Below are 18,929 nucleotides of genomic sequence, written 5' to 3' on the forward strand. Positions count from 1 at the left end.
AAAAATTCAGTTAAGAGTGGCTAACGAGACTCAGAGCCAGGACTTCTGGCCCAAATTTGGGCTGTTTCATATTTGTAGAATAGTTTCCTAAATATTTTACTCCACCTAGGCATGCAAACAACTCCATTTGTTTATAGACAATTATTGGCAAGCAGCCTGCAAAGAACCTTCAAAACAAATGGATACTGGGGAAAGGGGAGGTGTTTGGCAGGAATTTGCTAAGAACCAGAAGTCAGCCTGAAGACCTCCAGTCTGGGAAAACTGTAGCAAGACCCCTAAAGCCAGGGCTCTTCCTGGCAGGGAAGGCAAAACTTGCCAGCCCCGCCCAGAAGCTTGGGAAGAAGCTGAGTTTGCATTTCCCTCCCTCCAGTTTCGGCACTGAATTTCTCAGAACAGCGGTGACCATGATTGTAACCTCTGGCAGGGGTGAGGAAATGGAATGCAAAGACAAATAGTTAGAAGCTGGAAGTCATCCTATGCTAGAATCTGTGCATTCCCTTTGAACCTCTCAGAAACAGGGACACATGAAATTTGTTCTTTGTATCCCATGACAAGCAACTGAGAGAACAACTGGATATTCACCCATTGCCTGCAGCATCAGTGAGGAAGAATTACTTTTCATAGCCAACCAGGTTACAGAGTAGAAGAAATGATGCAAGAATTAGCAGACACAGAAGATAATGACTGACGCCCTGCCCCAGCACCACGCCAGTCTAAAGGGATCTCCACACTTTCTCAGGAATGGTCAGCCCCGGATCTAGCGTGGCTGTTACAAATAGAGCAACAGCTCAGTGACTGAATTAACCTAACTACTGGAAGAAATATAGACCCCCATTCAGGCTTATTCCAGTGTCAGTTTGGCAAATGAATTTGAAAAGGAACCAAAAGAAGAAGAAAAAAAAACCTCAAAAACAAAATAAAAGTATATTACCTTCTTACCCCCTGTTTTTACTGAAGTTCAAAGCAAACAGGAAAAGACTTTTAAAGAGCAGCAAAAAAAAAAAAAAAAAAAAAAAAAAAGCATTCAGCGGTGAGAAATGACAGCCCTCAGCATGGCAAGAATGAGTAGACAGATGCCTGGAACAGTCAGTGAGAATTCTCAATTTTGAGCACAGCATCAGACTGCAAACAGTTTGTTGTGACAGAGAGGCAAAAGCAAGCTTTATAGTCATCACCGTGAAGAGGGTTTTACTTTAGTGTTTTTTGTTTGTTTGTTTTGTTTTGTTTTTGTGGGTTTTTTTTTTTTTTTTTTTAGATGGAGTCTTGTTCTGTCACCCAGGCTGGAGTGCAGTGGCACAATCTAGATCTCGGCTCACTGCAACCTCTGCCTCCAGCATTCAAGTGATTCTCCTGCCTCAGCCTCCGGAGTAGGTGGGATTACAGGAAGGTGCCACTATGATGGCTAATTTTTTGTATTTTTAGTATAGATGGCATTTCACCATGTTGGCTAGGCTGCTCTCAAACTGCTGACCTCAGAAGATCCTCACGCCTTAGCTTCCCAAAGTGCTGGGATTACAGACATGAGCCATCACACCCAGCCAAGAGGAATTTACCTCTAGGCCAAGCCCCACAAGATAATTTCTTCAATATGACCATTGTGCTCACCTACTGCAGAAAAAAATGCCCTCTTGATGAGGGGGTATAACAGTGGTCCAGAAAATTCAACACTAGAAGGTTAGGGATTAAGAAATTGAAAAACGAAAGAAAAGAAGGACATTTCAAGAAAAAAAAAGTTTCAGCAGTATATTATCTTTTAACACACAGAAATTTTAATGGTGCTTATTTCTAGGTGCTAAGACTATTTTTTTTTCATTTTGCTTAACTCATCTTTTCTTGATAACGCATATGTGTTTGTTGTATAATAAAAAAATTTAAAAGGTAGCAGGGTTGTGTTGAGCCTAAAGATCTATACTGATTTATCATAATCACCTGTGTTATTATTTTTTAGTAAAATGGAAAATCTGGGTAATAATGGTAGTAAATCTATAACAGCAACTTAGTATTCGAAAGGTGGAAAAAATTTCTAAACCTTTGAATTATTAACATTTAATTCTTTATATAAATTTTGGGTTCTTTTGCCCTTCTAGCTTTCTTTGGTAGTTTTATAATTTTACTAAATCAAACATTATAAATATTAACCTTTGTTTAATCGGATATATTTTCTTAAACCAGCATAATCAAAGCCGTTTTATTTCTCTTTGGTCCACTAGGACTAAATATATCACCCCTCATTATAGCAACGTTGTTTGATGGTAAAGAAAATTCTCTTTTATTTTTGAAGTAAAATTATTGGACCCAAAAATATGTTACACTAAAGAGAACTTTTTAATTTTTGAAATCGAAAGCTCAGTTATACAGATCACCAGAAACTGGTAACTACAGTTTGCAGTAATTTCTGCCTCTGATGAAATCTTGGTTTATTTTTTCTTAAAGAATACTTACCATGGAAATGTACTTTAATAACCACACCCTGATAGATCCCCATGTCAAAAATGCAACAGGAGCTGCTGGTTGCCAATGAGACAATAAGATAAACAAAAAGTGCCTCATAATTTAGCATCTCATTGTGCTGTTACTGAACTAGGAATAAACAGATATATTTCTCAGAACACTGTCTCTTTTTATACTTCTAGAGATGACATGGGCTAACTTTCTTGTGTGGCTTATAAACTGAAAAAAATCTAATAATGCAGTATTGTTTAGGCACCCATAGAGACTACCCTGGGGAGAAAGACACACATAAGTTCTAGGAGGTCTGTCGTAAAATATTATGAATATTATTTTATATTTGAACTGAGTATTTTTGACAGTGCACTTTATTATATGAGTATAATGGTTACCCTTCTATACAAGCTTAATAAAATAAAATGCTTAGCTTAAAAGACACTTAGAAATGCATGTTAACAGATTTATCTGAAAGTTAGACATCTCAAATTGAAAATGGACATTTTAACCCCTGGCTTTGAATTTCAAATAGATTGATGAAAATAGATGGGTTATGGGGTTCTACAGGAAAGAGTGCTCCCCACCCCAATCCTCTCAGAATGCAGCAAAGAAGTAACAGAAGGCAGAGGGGTACTTGAGAGAACAGTAGAAACAGAAAGTGAGAATTTTTTTTTTTTTTTTTGAGATGGAGTCTCACTCTGTTGCCAGGCTGGAATGCAGTGGCATGATCTTAGCTCACTGCAACCTCCGCCTCCTGGGTTCAAGTGATTCTCCTGCCTCAGACTCCCGAGCAGCTGGGACTACAGATGCTCGCCACCACACCCAGTTAATTTTTGTATTTTTAGTAGAGATGGGGTTTCACCATGTTGGCCAGATGGTCTCGATCTCTTGACCTCATGATCTGCCTGCCTCGGCATCCCAAAGTGCTAGAATTACAGGCATGATGCACCATGCCCGGCCGAATTTTTTTTTTTAAAGGGGGGTGTTGACACCAGCAAAACATCCAGTTAACTTCTAAAATTTTAAACAATTAAACTAAAAGTTGGTGTCTCATATTTACAATTTAGAGCAGAAAGGACTTTATAGATGACCTAGCTCAAACCCCTTTTCTGAGAGAGATGGCAGTGTCCCAACTGGTGAAGTGACTGGCCCACAGTCATGCATCTAGCAAAGGAGATTCAGGACTGTCATGGGCTAAATCGTGTCCTCCCCCCACTCCCAAATTCACATATTGATATCGATACCCTAACTTCCTGAGCCTCCGAATGTGACAGTATCAGGAGATATGGTCTTTACAGAGGTGATTAAGTTAAAATGGTGTTAATCGGGTGAGCCTTAATCCAATGTGACTGGTGACCTTTTAAGAAGAGGAAATTTGGTATATACAACTTCCAGAGCTCTTGTATTTGGAAGGCTGGAAGGGTCCAGACTTTGGAAGAGTGTCTTGGCTTCACTGTTTTTGTTTTGCTTTTTTTTTTTTTTATTTTTAGCTAAAGCTGTATAAACCTTGTAGATTAAACAGTATACACTTCTAAATTTGAAGAAGAAGAAGAAGAAGACGAGGAAATTTGGACACACATACAAACAGAGGAAGATAATGTGAAGACACATGGAAAAGAAGGCGATTTACAAGCCTGGAACAGATCCTGCCTTCGTGGTCCTCAGAAGGAACCAGTCCAGCTGGCACCTTGATATCAGGCTTCTAGCCCCCAAAACTGCCGACCCAGTCGGCAGTCCTAAGAATTTAATATAAGGAATGAACTACAGTCTCTTGATTCTCTTGGATTCTTGATTTGTGAGACATTAGTGGTACATATAAACTTGGGATCCCTCACAGCTGAGCCCAAGAATTTCCCATCTTGGATGATCACTGAGCTAAATACGCAAGAGATTTCTCATGATCTTCGGAACTAGAATTAGCAGGTGCCAATATGAACTGGAGCTACTTCTTTCCAGACTTATTGGTCCTGCTAGGCTGGGTTGAAATCTCACCACCCTCTACAGCTGAGGACAAAAACGGAGCAAGAAATGAAGTTCCACTGACTAATTCTTCTTGTCTGCTTGTAGACTTTCAGGTACTTATCAACACTTGAGGAAAAAGGAATTCTAAAAGATGAATAGTTTATTATTGAATAGTTTAACATTTCCAATAAGATAATGCATCTCTAATAGGGATATAGTGATGCCATCTTGTCCTACTACATTATTGAAAACCTGAAATAGAAGTAAAATAAATTTTTCTATATGAAAGAGATAAGCAAAGATCCCATTTGTTTATATGTTTTTTAACATGTGTACATAAAAATATACATGGTCATCTTATCCCAGGGATGTCCTCTTTCTTTCTTAAAGCGAATCTCTGGAAAGTCCAGGACAGAGGTAGTTGAAGCAACAGTTGCAAGTTACTGATTAGATCCATGACTGGCCAAGCCATAAATAAAACAAAACAAATGAGCCTAGGAAATTCCATCTGAAATTACATTTTGAGTTTAGTGCTAGAGTTAGAAAAATAGTTCTCAAGACCCCGACAGACATCAGAATCCTGTAGTGATGCATTATTTATTAAGGCCCCCACACAGACCTAAGGAATCAGGATGTCTGAGAATGGGGAAGTGCCCTTGGTGAATTTGATGCTCATCACAGTTGCAGGGCAACTAGGTTAGAGGAAGCAAAATCTGAGGTTAGCAGGTTACTACATTTACATGTGAGAATATAAGAGCTTTACAGACTAAAGGCATCTGTGTTCAGCACTTGCAAATCAGAATTTGACTTCTCATGAAGAAATAATGACCCTTCCAAAAATAAACCTGAAGAGAAAAGAAATGACCTTTGGTAGAGGAAATGGGTAATGTGAGGGCTATAGAGCCCTAAAATACAGCTCCAGAGTCCTTACAAGCCCAGAGGGGCCACCTGGGTCATACAAGAATAAAGCAACCTGGGATAAGAGACTACAGAGGGGCTTGGGACCAGCTCTGCCTGGTCCCAAGGAGCAACCATTGCTGAGCCCCCGGGGAACAGGGGCCATGTGGTATGGGAGCCCAGATCCTCCACTTTTCAAATGAAAGCAAAATCCCCCAACACTTAGATGGTGGTGACTAACACTAAAAATAAACAAATGCATGTGTGCATATATACATACACACTTTATCTGCAGGCTAATAAGACTGCCTGTGGGCAGTATAGGCCCGGGTTTTTTTGTATTGTTTTTTATTTGACAAATAAAAAATTGTATATATTTATAGTATATAACATGATGTCTTGAATTGTGTACATATTTTGGAAGATAATTAGCTAAATTGAGCTAATTAACATTGGGCATTCCTTCACATACTTATTCATTTTCTATTCTTGTGTGTGAGGAGAACACTTAAAATCTACTCTTAGTAATTTTCAAGTATACAATACATTGTTATTAGCTATAGACATCAAGTTGTACACTAGATCTCTTGAACTTATTCCTCCTAACTGAAATTTTGTATATTTTTGTATCCTTTGACCAATATCTCCCTAACTCCCCCAACTTTGCCCCCTACCAGCCTCTGGTAACCACTATTCTACTCTCTACTTTTATGGATTCAAATCTTTTAGATTCCACATATAAGTGAGATCATATAGTATTTGTCTTTCTGTGAGTATAGGCCCAATTTTTAAAATCAAGCCTAAATCCTTACAGACACTCATGTGAAAAACAACAACAACAATCAGTTAATTAGGACCAATGATCTCTTTGTGAGAATGGCTAAAAACCAAAGCTAAATCCTCAGCAGAAAAGAAGAGCTTTCACCCACATACTCTGACTTCCTCTTACTCTCTTCTTCAAGATCTCTGCCCTCACAAATAAAATGTATTCACATTTCTCACATCTTATATTTTTATAGCCTCACAAAACACAGAGGTGAATAGAAACACAATGCTGCCTGACTTCATCAAAGGACAGGCTGTCATTAATGAATCCAATGTCAAATTGTCAAATTTACTCTAATTTTGCCTGTTTATCCCAGTCCATGCCTTAACACAACCTACAGTAAGCTTGCTCACTTTGCTGGGCTGAGTATATCTGCTGATTGAATTTGTAGTCAGATTTGCTAATTTACAAGGCTGGCCTTGCTCTAAAAGTATAATTTTTTGTTTGTTTGTTTTCTTTTTAGATGGAGTCTTACTCTGTCGCCCAGCCTGGAGTGCAGTGGCATGATCTTGGCTCACTGCAACTTCCGCCTCACAGGTTCCAGCAATTCTCCTGCCCCAACCTCCCGAGTAGCTGAGATGACGGGCATGCCACCACACCCAGCTAACTTGTGTATTTTCAATAGAGTCGAGTTTTCACCATGTTGGCCAGGCTGGTCTCAAACTCCTAATCTCAATTGATCCATGATCCACCCACCTTGGCCTTCCAAAGTGCTGAGTGACAGGTGTGAGTCACCCGCCCAGCCTAAAGGTATTATCTTATACTAAATTCACTATCATTTCTACTTAGTGGGACTCAGGCAAGTTGTCCTATATAACTCTGATTACTATTTCTAAATGCCTAAAGATGGGGTGACTGGGCTGTACAACAGTTTATTTCAAATCAAGAAAGCAGTTGTGATCAAAGGGAAGAACCACCTCATTTCCTTCCGGGGAAGGTGAAGTTACCAATCTTACAAAAAGTCAACTTCTCTCTGATTTGGGCTTTACTACTCACACTGTCACTTCAAAGACAATAAAGGTAGGCAAGTGGACTGAAGATATGTTCCTGCTTGAGACTGAATTGAAGATATTTAATTGGTGTTAGAAGTCTAACTATATAAAAAGCTACAGACTTTTTTTAAAGCAAGGATTTTCCAGAAAATAAAGAGGATTTATTAATGTTATTTTTCCACTTTTATGAATATATAGATATACATATATAGCAAAAAGAAAACTATACACTAAGGTTCTTGTAGTGTTGTACCTTATAAGGAAGTACAAGGTACAACATATAATATTACGTTGCTTTTTATCAAGTTTTAAATTGTCTTATTTTATGATTTTTCATCGTAAGTACTACAATTTTCATATGTAAGTTCTATGAGTAACTTTTGGGTAACAAGAAAAAGTCATACACACACACACACACACACACATATATATATACCAGTACATTTAAGAAATGCTTTTTTCTAATAGTAAATTATAAAAATAAGTAATAAATAAATTAAAAAGTAAATAATAAAAATTATAGTACACTTTGGGAGGCCAAGACGGGCGGATCACCAGGTCAGGAGATCAAGACCATCCTGGCTAACACGGTGAAATCCCATCTCTACTAAAAAATACAAAAAACTAGCCAGGCGAGGTGGCGGGTGCCTGTAGTCCCAGCTACTTGGGAGGCTGAGGCAGGAGAATGGCGTAAACCCGGGAGGCGGAGCTTGCAGTGAGCTGAGATCCAGCCACTGCACTTCAGCCTGGGCGACAGAGCGAGACTCCGTCTCAAAAAAAAAAAAAAAAAATTATAGTAATCCCAGCTCATTTAATAAATGCTCTCTCCATAATGTATCCAAGAAAAAATACAAGATAAAAATTATGCAGAAATAGAAAAAGGTTTGTGTAACATTCAAAGGAACAAAAAGCAGACTATATATAGTTCAAATTAAACATGCAATTATGTATATGTGTAGACAAGGCTAGGAATTTATAAGTAAAATCAAAATTCTTTATATTAGTTGGGTGAGATAAAGTATAAATGTAGTTTTTAAATATTTGCTTTTTGTTTCATATTGGTCATTTTTTCTATATTTACCTATTTAAAAAGAAGAAACGGATGGGTTCACTCTCCTATATTTGGTTTCAAGTTGCTTTTTGTCAATTTCAAGTTTTAAGTGGTGTTATTTCATTTTTCACCATAAGTCAGTAGTCTCTAGTCCCTATTACAAAACATGTGCTCACCAAGGGACTTTTGGGGCCTAAGATAATTCGCCAAAAGCAATGAACTTCCTAGGGGCTTTCAAGTGGGGGGATTTCCTTACTTAGGTTTCAGACCATCTCTTAACAAACAGTTATTCTCTCAAACTGGCAGTTTACTCTGGTAATTTGGCACCCCTAAAGCATTCTAGTAGCCTTCAAAGAGGTTCCTTTGAAACACTGACACTTCTTCTATGTGTTAATATGAGAGTATTCAGAAGGAAATTACTTGTCCAGTGTCTCAAAGGCCTTACTCAGAGACAACGTCTAAATTCCAGATCTTCTTTGCCTCTAATTATTTCATCTTTTCCCCTCTCTAAACTCAGTGCAAGAAAATTTTTTTTTTCCAAATTAAAGTCTGATTTGCTGCTAAGGGTGGTAACTGTATTTAAGGCACGAACATTAGAGGATTTTTCACTAGTCTAACTGTAGCTGGTAGTGGGGGTGATGCCATTTATCAATTTAATTTTTGCTTGCAAACCTTGCCATCATTTACAAATTTGGGTTTTTCCATCCTGGTTGCTAATGTCTTGATTCACATTTATTATTTTATTGTATTTATAAGACTTCTCAAGTCCTTTGTGATGTAAGTACAGCCCATTAAAAACAAAAATAAATAGCCCAATTTATGTTCATCAGGTTGGCTTAAGAAAAATTATTAAATTACAAATTAAACTACAAAAATGATTAAATAGTCCCTTTTAAGTTCGTTGGGTTGGTTTAAGAAAAATGATTAAATTACAAATTAAATAACTTTCTTTATTTTCCCCACAAAACTATTCTGTATGGCTACTTGTAAATACACAGCTTTATTTTCCAAAGGCCCTCTTCCTTCCTTTGACCATAAGATAACCATTCTAAAAAATGTAAAGGAGATAAAACTGGCTGTCCAGTGATTGCCTGGCCAATGTCCTAAATAATGCAAGACAAAACTTGTTGGGGCCCAATAAAATAAAAATCCATGGACTCTCAGAGGCTTCGGAATTCGAATGAGCCTCATGGATCCACATTCCTTCGATTAGGCATCTGCAAGCTGGCATTTCTGAGCAGGGGACTTTCTAAAACAGGCTGCTCAAGTTTCTTGGCCAATAACAGGGTCATGCACAATTAAAAAAAAAAAAAAAAAAGCAACCACAGCTATTTCTCAAACAAATTTGTAAAGTAAGTTTGACTCTTTTTCTGTCTCCTTTAGAAATTTGCCAACATTTTGGGATTTCAAACTTTGTTATTGTTAAGTGTCGAAGTGAAAACACTGAGAAATAGGAAAGAGAAAACTAACACCAGGAAGGTTGAGAGAAGGAAAGAGAAAGAGAAGCAAAAGGGGTTAAGGATGGGGATATTTGTTGACTATAGTTATCATCAGAGTCAGAGGACTAGGGGAAGAGGGGAAAAGCAGAAAACAGCTCCCCACCCATCTACGTCCAGCCCATTAATAGAATTAAAAATTTGCTTCTGTATTCCAAGTAATTCGCATTTTGCATCCATTTTATTTATTGCTACTACTAAGAAAGCACTAACCGTGAAGGCATAAAAGCAAACATTTTCTGGAGACACATGAGGTGACACAAAAGTGTCGAAACTTCTTTAAGGATAAAGGCCTGATGTTAGGCATGTTGTGAACACAAAACCAATTTCTGTGTAACCAAATTTAAAAGAGTTCTATTAAAGGGGATAAATGGAAGATATACCGCAAAACGTAAAAAATGATTACTTAGGTGATAGGGTTATGTCTGATTTTTGTATTTGACTCATCTGCATTTATAAATTTTATTTAATAAGCCTTAATTTCCTAGGCCATATATCATATACAAATATTATAAATGATACCTAACTTATAGGTATTATAATATGTATATATACATAAATGTATGTGTATTTATATATGCGTGTGTGTGTGTGTATTCTTTCAGAAAAGCAAAGTTTTCTTTGGGCTTTAAACACACGCACCCTCTGGTAAAGGTGCTATTGGTACAAAAGTTCAATAAGCATAGCTCCAAGCGTTGGCAATTTTCTTACACTTTGCTAATACTGCTGTCCATGAACTAAGAGATTTTCAAAGCAGCCACCATTGCATTAGTGCAATGGTTAATAACAAGGAAGAGAAGAGTGTGGTCTGAGATTGTATAAATGGTTTCTCAATCTTGAATCATAAATTTTCTCCAAGGAAGTTTCTAAAGAAGCCCAAATAGTGTCCATTATTTCTGAAAGGAACAGGAGGATTTTTTTTTTTTTTTTTTTTTTCTAATCATAAAATGGACCCAGACATCTCAGCCTTTTGGTGTAATCTGGGTATCAGTAATCTGGATATCAGATGCAATCAGGGAACAGCCTGAGTTTTGGAGTTAGATCTGAGTTCAATCCCATTTCTGCCATTTACTAGCTGTGTGATCTTGGTTGAATTACTGAAGCTCTCTGAACCTCATTTTGCCATCTGTAAAATGGGGATGTGGTCATCTTCCCCACAACATGGCTCTCCTGGGAATCCACGGAGAGCACATTTGTAAACATTTCTCTCGCTATGCTTGGCACCTTGTTGGGGCCAAAAAAAAAAAAAAAAAAAAAATCCATGGACTCTCAGAGGCTCCGGTACTCCAGTGAGCCTCCTGGATCCACGTCTCTTCGATTGGCCATCCGCAAGCTGGCATTTCTGAGCGAGGGACTTTTCAAAACAGGTTGCACAAGTTTCTTGGCCAGTAATAGGCGCCGGGTTCTGTGTGGAGGGAACAGGTACCACCCCAGCAGGAGACCAGGCAGAAACAACCATGGGAGTGCAAGCTAAGAAAGGGCAAAGAAGAAAGAGAAGGGCAGAAAAACAAAACAAAATGAAACCACTCAGGCAACGACTTACAGTGTTAAGGAGAGAATTCCCGGAAGGGAGACGACAGTTTCTTTTTCTGGGTGACAATAAAAAAAGGTAAACAAGCCTCCAGAAACTCATTCAGCCCCCATATAACTTTTTCGAGAAAGAAACAGTCCCGTTCTTCCGAGCCCTTCGGTTTAACCACTGCTTCGGGGCTGACTTATTTCCTACGTCTGAGAACTGCCAGAAAATGAGCAATATCTGTTCTGAAGGCTGCAGACTCTCTCCCCGCCCCCGCAGGGCGGCGCGCGCTCACCCACCAGCGCCGCAGCGGATCCTTGGCTTGGCTTGTCAGGGCTTGTCCAGGAGTTCCGCTCCTCTCTCCAACCGGGGTTCTCCTCCAGCGACCCTAAAGCTTCCCAAACTTCCGTTTCAATTCCTGTACGCCCCCCACGCCCACCTCTACGTGGAGCACAGTGGGGAGTGCCGGAGCTGCCCCGCCTGCTCCGCGGGGTCAGCACTTCGCATCAAGTCCCTAGAAAAGCGAGTCCTCCAGCGTTCTGAGCACCCGGGCCGGAGGGAAGATCCTAACAGCCCCCGGGAGCCAGTCTCCAACGCCTCCGGCAGCAGCCCGCCGCTCCCAGGTGCCCGCCTGCGCCGCTGCAGCCGCAATCCCGCACGCGTCCCGCGCCCGCCCCACTTTGCCTATCCTCGGGACTAAGACAGAGTGAAGCCTCCACCCGGGGAGGAGAGGGCTCACCAGAGGTAGGAGGGTCCCGATGCCCAGCATGGTTGTCGAGCAATCCTCCGAAGTGAAAGAGCCTCCCCAACTCCGCACTGAGCGGGTCCGCCAACCGCGGGAGAAGCGGCAGCTCCGCCTGGGCAGCCAGGGCTGGCCTCAGGGTGTGTTCCGTGCCAGTGCCCGCCCCCGGCGTTCCAGCCAAGTCACTCGTAAACCGCTTCCCTCACTCCCCAGAAGCGTCTTTGAACACCTGTGTGTCACTCTTGCGCGAGATCAGAGACGAGCTCACGAAAAGCCCCCGTGGTCAGGAGGATGGGAAGGAAGCCTCGCGGGGGAACGCCCGGGTTGGGGAGGGCTCCATTGATTCAGCAACTTGGCCTGCGCGCGGAGAGGGAGGGGGAGAAGTCAGGGTGAGGAAGGAGTCAGGGTTTGTTGCACAAATGGGCATTCCCCGTCCCGGGGCGTTCCTGCAGTGGCTGGCAAGCTCCCTCAGGTGAGGACCTCGAGAGCCTGCCTGCTACCCTTTCTAAAGACTTTGGCTGCAGTTCAACCTGGGAAGTTGAGGAGGTCTTGAAGGACAACGCAGCTCAGAGTGCACAGGTCCTGCCTGGGTGCACAGCCTTGGCTAATTGTTGGAGTCAATCAGAGGAGGACTTGCGGGGCATTTGACTGAGCTGTCCATGTTGTGGTTGCAACAGAGGCTCACAGACGTTCCTGCAATGGACAGGTCGCCATATGAAAAAGTACAGATATTGCGCCATAGGGCTCTGAAAAGGGAGGGCCGCTTTTTATTTCTCAAGAGGAAAACAAAGCTAACAACTTAAGGCAGATTGCACAGCCCCAGCTATATTAAACATTCAGAATTACTTCCTGTCCTTCGTTACTCATTATTTCCTGGCCAGTTTTCTTTAAAAAAAAAAAAATCTTGTAATTCTTTTGTGCTCTGGTGAACACTGTTCAAAGTTACTATTGTTTTGGAACAGTAGATAGCTCTTAGGTAGTTTTGCATGAATTTTACAGAAAGTATGTTTGGATAATACCATCATTACTGAACCTGAATTTGGACACATTGAAAGTTTCAGTATTCCTTTGGCATCATCCACCAAGCTCTGCACTCTGCCGCCTCTCTCCCTTCCCAGTTAGATTCAACCCATTAATAACACATTAATAACCCTTTGCTTGGGCTCACTGTTCATCCTTCAGGCTTCCTCTTAGTCGACATTTTCTACTGGAGCCTGTTCCGGCCCTCAAATCTAGGTTAGGTTACCCTCCTGAGTGCTTTCCATCATCCTGTGTTTTGCATCTGTCACTGCACTTACCAGCAGTCTTGTAGGTGTTGACTGATTTGTCTCTGTTCCACCTTTCAGTAGACTGTTAGTGCCATGAGGAAGACCCTGGGCGTGCCAGCCTTGTGCACACACTCTGAGCATCTAATAGACACAGAAAGAAGTGGGACAGGGAGGATGGTATATGGGCATTCTCTGTATTACCTTTGCAACTTTTCTGAAATCCTAAAACTATTCCAAAATAAAAAGTTCATTTAAATAAAAAATGTAAAAGGAAGGAAGGAAAAGAGGTGAGAGGGAAGGAAAAGAGAAGTAAAGGAAGAAGGAATGGAATGAGGGAAGTGAGAAAAAAAGGGGAAAGGACAATTGACAAAATCAATATCTCTTGAGTGTCAATTATAAGCCAGAAACTCGCATATGTGGATCTTCCTTACTTAATACTTATCATTATAGCCCAGTGAGGTGAGTGATTATTAAACTTACTTTACAAATTAAAAAAAAGTAGCCAAAAAAGCTTCAGCATCATTGGCAAAGTTGGTTAGTTAATAAATAGCAGAGTCAGGAATTAAATTTAGATATTCTTGCTTCCAAGGTCCTGCTCTTTCTATGCCATACCCCCTTCCCCTACCTCCTACCCTTGTACATCTAATTATCCTCAAGTTCAAGGAGATAGGAATAGGTGCTTTGTGGGGAGAAATATGTTTCATGGTCAAATAATCTTAGAAAATTCTGGGTTAATTTAATTTGAAAACTTTCTTAATCCAAAACTTCTCAGGGCCTTTAACATGCTAATATTAAAGGGTGGGGTAATTATATATACTGTTCCCCAAACTTCTTTGTCTATGGAACTCTTTGAAAAATCTATTGAATGAACACCTAATAAATGCTGGTGTTCTGGGAAAAACAGTTTGGGCATCTCTAAAGGTTATTTTTATTTTGCCAGCATATTCCTGAGAGTCCTCAGGCCTTCAAGGGCAAAGTAGTAAAATTTTAATAATAGAATTTCGGCACTCCACCAGATGTTGGAGGTATTTTGGACAAGCATCCTTATTCAAACCATACCATATAAGTTAAAGCTTGTTTCTTGTATTCCAAAAGATATCCTGGTTTCTGAACATTCTGAATAACATTTAAACCAATATCTGACTATGTAAAAAACTGGAAGAGTTAAGATTAAAACAAAAATCAAAAAAAAAACAACAACAACAATAAAGAAAACTTCTACATCTTTTTACCACTAAGACTTTTGTTATTTTCCCCTTTGGACCTAATGTTTTAAAAATGTTGTCAACCAAATTGTTTTTACTAAATAGCAACAAGTTGATTTTAATAATTCCCAACTATAGTGTATATCCATGACTGTTTATCCTGCCTTTCTCCTTCTTCTTCCTCCTGGTAATAGTACTTCCAAGTTGTCTTTAGAAAAACTGTCCCTCTCTCCTTTTCTTAACTATTTGATGTGAATGGTTCTTTTATCAGGGTTCTCTAGAGAAACAGAACCAAGAGAATGAAAAGATGGAAAGATAGATAGATAGGAGCTGGCTCACGTGATTGTAGAGGCTGGCAAGTCCAAAACTTTAGCCTTGGCCAACAGGCTGGAGACCCATGAAAAAGTTACAATTCAAGTCCAAAGGCAGTCTGTTGGCATAATTCTCACTCTCTCAGTGGAAGTCAGTCTTTTTTTTTTTTTTTTTTTTTTTTTAAAGCCTTCAACTAATTGGATAAGGACTATTGACATTATAGAAGGCAAATGTTTTACTCAAAGTTTAAAGATTTAAATGTTAATCCCGTCCAAAACATAGCTTTACAGAAATATCTAAGATAATGTTTGACTAAATAGCTGAGTGCCATGGGCTAGCTAATTTGATTCATAAAATTAACCATCACAGTGCATTGGTACTGATCCCAGAGCTTGGGTATACATGTAAGTGGAGGGAGGTAGTGGGTGGGAAACATGACTTGGCTTAAGTCAATCAGCACATCACATTCAGTTGGAGTAGATTTTGGGACTGTTACTGGAAAGACTGGGACACAAACCCTTTATTTTTCACTGGATTTGAAGTAGAAATATGTGAGATGTGAAACTGATGTGGTTGGTTGTGAAGGGAGCTTGTGGTCCTGCCAGAGCTGAAAACAGTCAGCTCATGCTGAGAGGAAACCACACTGAGAGGAAACCATGCTGAAAGATCAAGGTTGGTAGAGTCATCCAAGTTCTGGATGCATTTGGTTCTGAAATTGAACTCCGGACACCCCCGCCCCCCCACCCAGTTACCCAACTCTACAAATTCTTAGTTTTTGCTTAAGCCAGAGTCTTACAACTGAAAAAATCTTAACTGATAAATTATCAGAACTTTGATCTGCATAATAATTCTTTTGTTACAAAAATTAATTGTTACAAATTAGCTACTCTAGTTTCAAGCTCAAGTGAAGATCATTGCTTAAACAATTCTGTAGGCTGCTGAGTATCTGGGGACATTACTTCTTCTACCAAGGAATTTTTCTGTCACTAGAGGGCGTCAGAGCCCACAGCAGCCAAGTGACAAAATCTATTAATAATTGTTTCTACCAATTAACAGAAATATGTATGGGTTCTTGGGAAAGGAAAAGAGAGGAGGGAGTCTTAGATTTGGATATGTAATCTGTGAATCTAATCATATACACATTTTCACTTCCCAGAGAACATATTATTTCCTACAGGATTAAAGAAATGATGTATGCAAAGCACCTAGTACACACAATAAATACTAATTTTTACTTTTACATTGCTTTTCCTAAATGAAGTGCCTTCACAAGATAAATTGATAATTTGGGGTCACAGTTCAGATGGAAAAAAAAGTAAGTTAAATGGCTTACAACCACTTTTCCTGATCTACTTCCTTCCTGCACTACTTCCTTCCTGCACTACTTCCTTCCTGCACTACTTCCTTCTTGTACTACTTCCTTTCTATACTACTTCCTTGCTCACATTCCTGAAGGCTAGGATAGCACAAATCTAGAAAAAGTGTCCTAAAGCCTAACTGACCAGGGCTGGAAAGCTTGGCCACCAAGATATGGAGCAAATTATTAAGTCTCCTAATTTTTCCCACTATGAAAACTGGTATACGAACCTACCTGTTGAGCAATGGCTGAAAAATGCAATGCATTAAAGAATGTTTAGACTGTGGCAACTAAGAAGCAGAGAGCAATTGAGTTAGTAGGCTGAAAGCATCTGTTCGGTGGACCCTGGCTTCTTAATCCAATAGAGTACCCCTCCCCTGACATTTTTGCATATGGTGGTCCCCTGAAGACACAGATATTCTATGAAACCAAACATGAGAAGCATGCCTACCCCCTAGGTGTTCAGAACTGACACAAGGAAAGATAGGGACCACTTTTCAAGAGGTGTTGATTTGGGGGCAGATAAAATTTAGTCCCGAGTGGGCTTAGCTTAAGGCAATGTTTCTTCAACTTCAGTCTACTTTGCCATTTCTGTAGTCTACTTGTATATGGTAAATATATATTTAACTAATATGTATTTTTAAATCAACTTATTTTGTTCCCTAAGTCATTTTGTTTTTAAAATAAAACATTACATTATAACCATAAATGGAAAATCAGCATTCCTTGCCAAAAATAGAAGGTATTCATAAAAATAAATAGGCCACTATTGAAACAAAATATTTGCCTGCATGCCAATAAAAATTGTTTCCCAAACTACTAGTGGCAAGGGCGTTATACTTCTGGAAAGGTTGGCTTAAGGCATGGCAGCGCCTTCTCTCTACTTTAGACTTCTTCTCTGCCCCCAAACAACCTCCAGAGAAAAGACTAGCTAGTGTGGGCCTCAGGCCCTCCTCAAGGGACTGGAAGGGAGGTGACTGCAAGGAACAGCATGAGGGAGGGGCAGTCATTGTCTCCTAAGCCCATCTAGTGCTGGGAAGTGGGATGGGGTGGGGGACTCTTTACCAGGGCACCAGCTTTTCCCTGTTAGAAAAGGCTGAGGGGACAGCTTGAGGGAGATAATGGATGGGTAGGGAGGACTACAGGGAGTCCTGCAGAGATAGAGAGAGAATGTGGAATGGGATGTTGGAGGGGAAAGGGCAGGGCAGCCCAGAGCACTTGTGTAGAAAGGAGACACTGATGGTTTTCTGCAGAAGGCAACCTTAGTCAACTAATACAATAGTGGTATTAATATCTAGTTAAAATGAGAAAGGAGAATGGGGAGTAAGAGTTTTTATTTGGATAATCTGTGTATATGAGCATATAGACATCCTCCTCTCCCTGAGAACACCCCCAAATTAGCAACTTGTCCTATGAAGGATAGCATCTCTAGATATAAACCCTAGTTCAGTTACTTCACTAGATGTGAGAAGCTGCGCATAATATTTAACATCTCTCAGCCTCAATTTTCTCACCTGGTAAATATAAGTCTTTCCGACAGTAATGATACGCCCACATAGATTCTGGGAAATAAACTTGGATTTTGTTATTTTATTAATTTTATTATTTTGTTGTAGCAATTTGCCAATGGCCCCCTAATGACCATCACCAAAACCTTTTATAGGTGATGATTGATATAGTCCCTACCTATATTGCCAACTAAATGCCCATTTATTTACCCATACTGCTTTCCTCCTCACTAGGCTAGAGAGCATAAGCATTGCCTGCAGCCTAACATCTTGGCTTCTCCATGAAGAATACCATATTTTTAAAACTTTCCAGAAAATAACTCAAAATGAATCATTGGATCGGGCTCTCCCCTCCCATGGTCTCCCATTATTGCCTCTGATCAGGCCTGAAGGTGAGAAGATGTCTTTCTCTCTTTCTCTCACTTTAGCTCTTGCTCTTGTTCTCCCTTTCACTCTGTCTCTTCCTATATGACTTGCCCATTTAGACAGGCCCAGTGGTTTCATGAATAACTAAACACAAGAAGTCAAGAAAGGCCTGGCTCAGAGAGCATGGACCACGTCAGTCTTTTGAAGTTCTCTTAGTATATTAAAGCAAAATAAAAATCAACACAATATTGAACCAGTTTGCAAACACTGAGGGATATCTTGTGTTTTCATAGAGCAAATAGATGCATTTAATACTTAGAACTTAAATGCAGAATCACATTTGGTGCTAGTGTCGTTTGCCACTTGATATATGACACTAGTGTGTGCTACTGTCATTTAAGGCCCTTCATGGATGTGAGGTGTAACCCATTCCTACTCACTCTTAATAGATTCTGACCTATACAGGCAGAAAAGTAGTGTGGGAGAGACCTCTGGGACCATAAGATCAACACCTCCCACTTTAGACTCTTCTCTACAACAGCCCTAGGAGACTATGCCAGCCTTAGCTTGACTCTGTCCAGCGCTGGCTCCTACTATTACTCAAGGCAATTTATTACATATCAGAACACTTTGCAGTGGTTAGAAATTCTCCCGATGTTATAACTTCCTATAGTTTGACAAGTGTTTGCTCAACATCCACTATACAAAGAACACTACTTTTAAACAGAACTGGAATAGCTCCGTGTAAAAGGAATGATGGTAACCCTCCCATCACCTGACGTAGGAAGAGGAATTTTACCGTCTGAAAACTCCTCACAAACTCTACACAAACCCGCCTCTAAAGAGTTTTTTGTCCAGGCAACAGGGATATCTAGGTAGCCTGACTCTCTGATCACGGTAAACTGAGGGAGAAAGTGAGGCCTTTACCAGGCTTTGCACTGAGGAAAGACACTAAGCAGGCATTCCTCTACCTGGCTTTGAAATCC

At 40.0% G+C, this 18,929-nt stretch overlaps 3 protein-coding genes across 7 annotated transcripts in view; 2 read left to right on the forward strand and 1 right to left on the reverse strand.

Annotated features, from left to right (window-relative positions):
* FAS (Fas cell surface death receptor) overlaps window positions 1-13,351 on the reverse strand; it is a 26,701-nt gene extending 13,350 nt beyond the window's left edge. For 2 of the 5 annotated variants that reach the window (XM_023225188.2, XM_023225187.2), the window contains exon 1: window positions 11,925-12,760. In XM_023225188.2, coding sequence (XP_023080956.1) covers window positions 11,925-11,954 — 30 coding nt within the window. In that variant the 5' untranslated portion in view covers window positions 11,955-12,760. Of the gene's footprint in view, window positions 1-11,212; window positions 11,550-11,924; window positions 12,761-13,225 lie in introns of those variants that run through there. The other 3 variants (XM_023225186.1, XM_023225185.1, XM_026454831.2) reach the window with 2 other exon arrangements.
* LOC116418911 lies at window positions 9,828-18,092 on the forward strand. Its single transcript, XM_031936175.1, has 2 exons — window positions 9,828-11,808; window positions 17,812-18,092. Exons 1-2 carry the CDS (start codon window positions 11,415-11,417, stop codon window positions 17,814-17,816), a joined length of 399 nt encoding a protein of 132 aa, XP_031792035.1. The 5' UTR covers window positions 9,828-11,414; the 3' UTR covers window positions 17,817-18,092.
* The window catches only part of ACTA2 (actin alpha 2, smooth muscle), a 53,693-nt gene continuing 52,684 nt past the window's right edge, over window positions 17,921-18,929 (forward strand). Inside the window, exon 1 of the mRNA XM_023225189.2 lies at window positions 17,921-17,969. The gene's annotated coding sequence lies outside the window, so the exon portion shown is untranslated. The remainder of the gene's footprint in view (window positions 17,970-18,929) is intronic.

This window comes from Piliocolobus tephrosceles, chromosome 9 (assembly GCF_002776525.5).
Source record: "Piliocolobus tephrosceles isolate RC106 chromosome 9, ASM277652v3, whole genome shotgun sequence".
NCBI classification, from domain to species: Eukaryota; Metazoa; Chordata; class Mammalia; order Primates; family Cercopithecidae; genus Piliocolobus; species Piliocolobus tephrosceles.

Coding starts and splice junctions, on each gene's coding strand:
- LOC116418911 (XM_031936175.1), top strand. CDS start 11,415: ATGAGCAATATCTGTTCTGAAGGCTGCAGACTCTCTCCCCGCCCCCGC.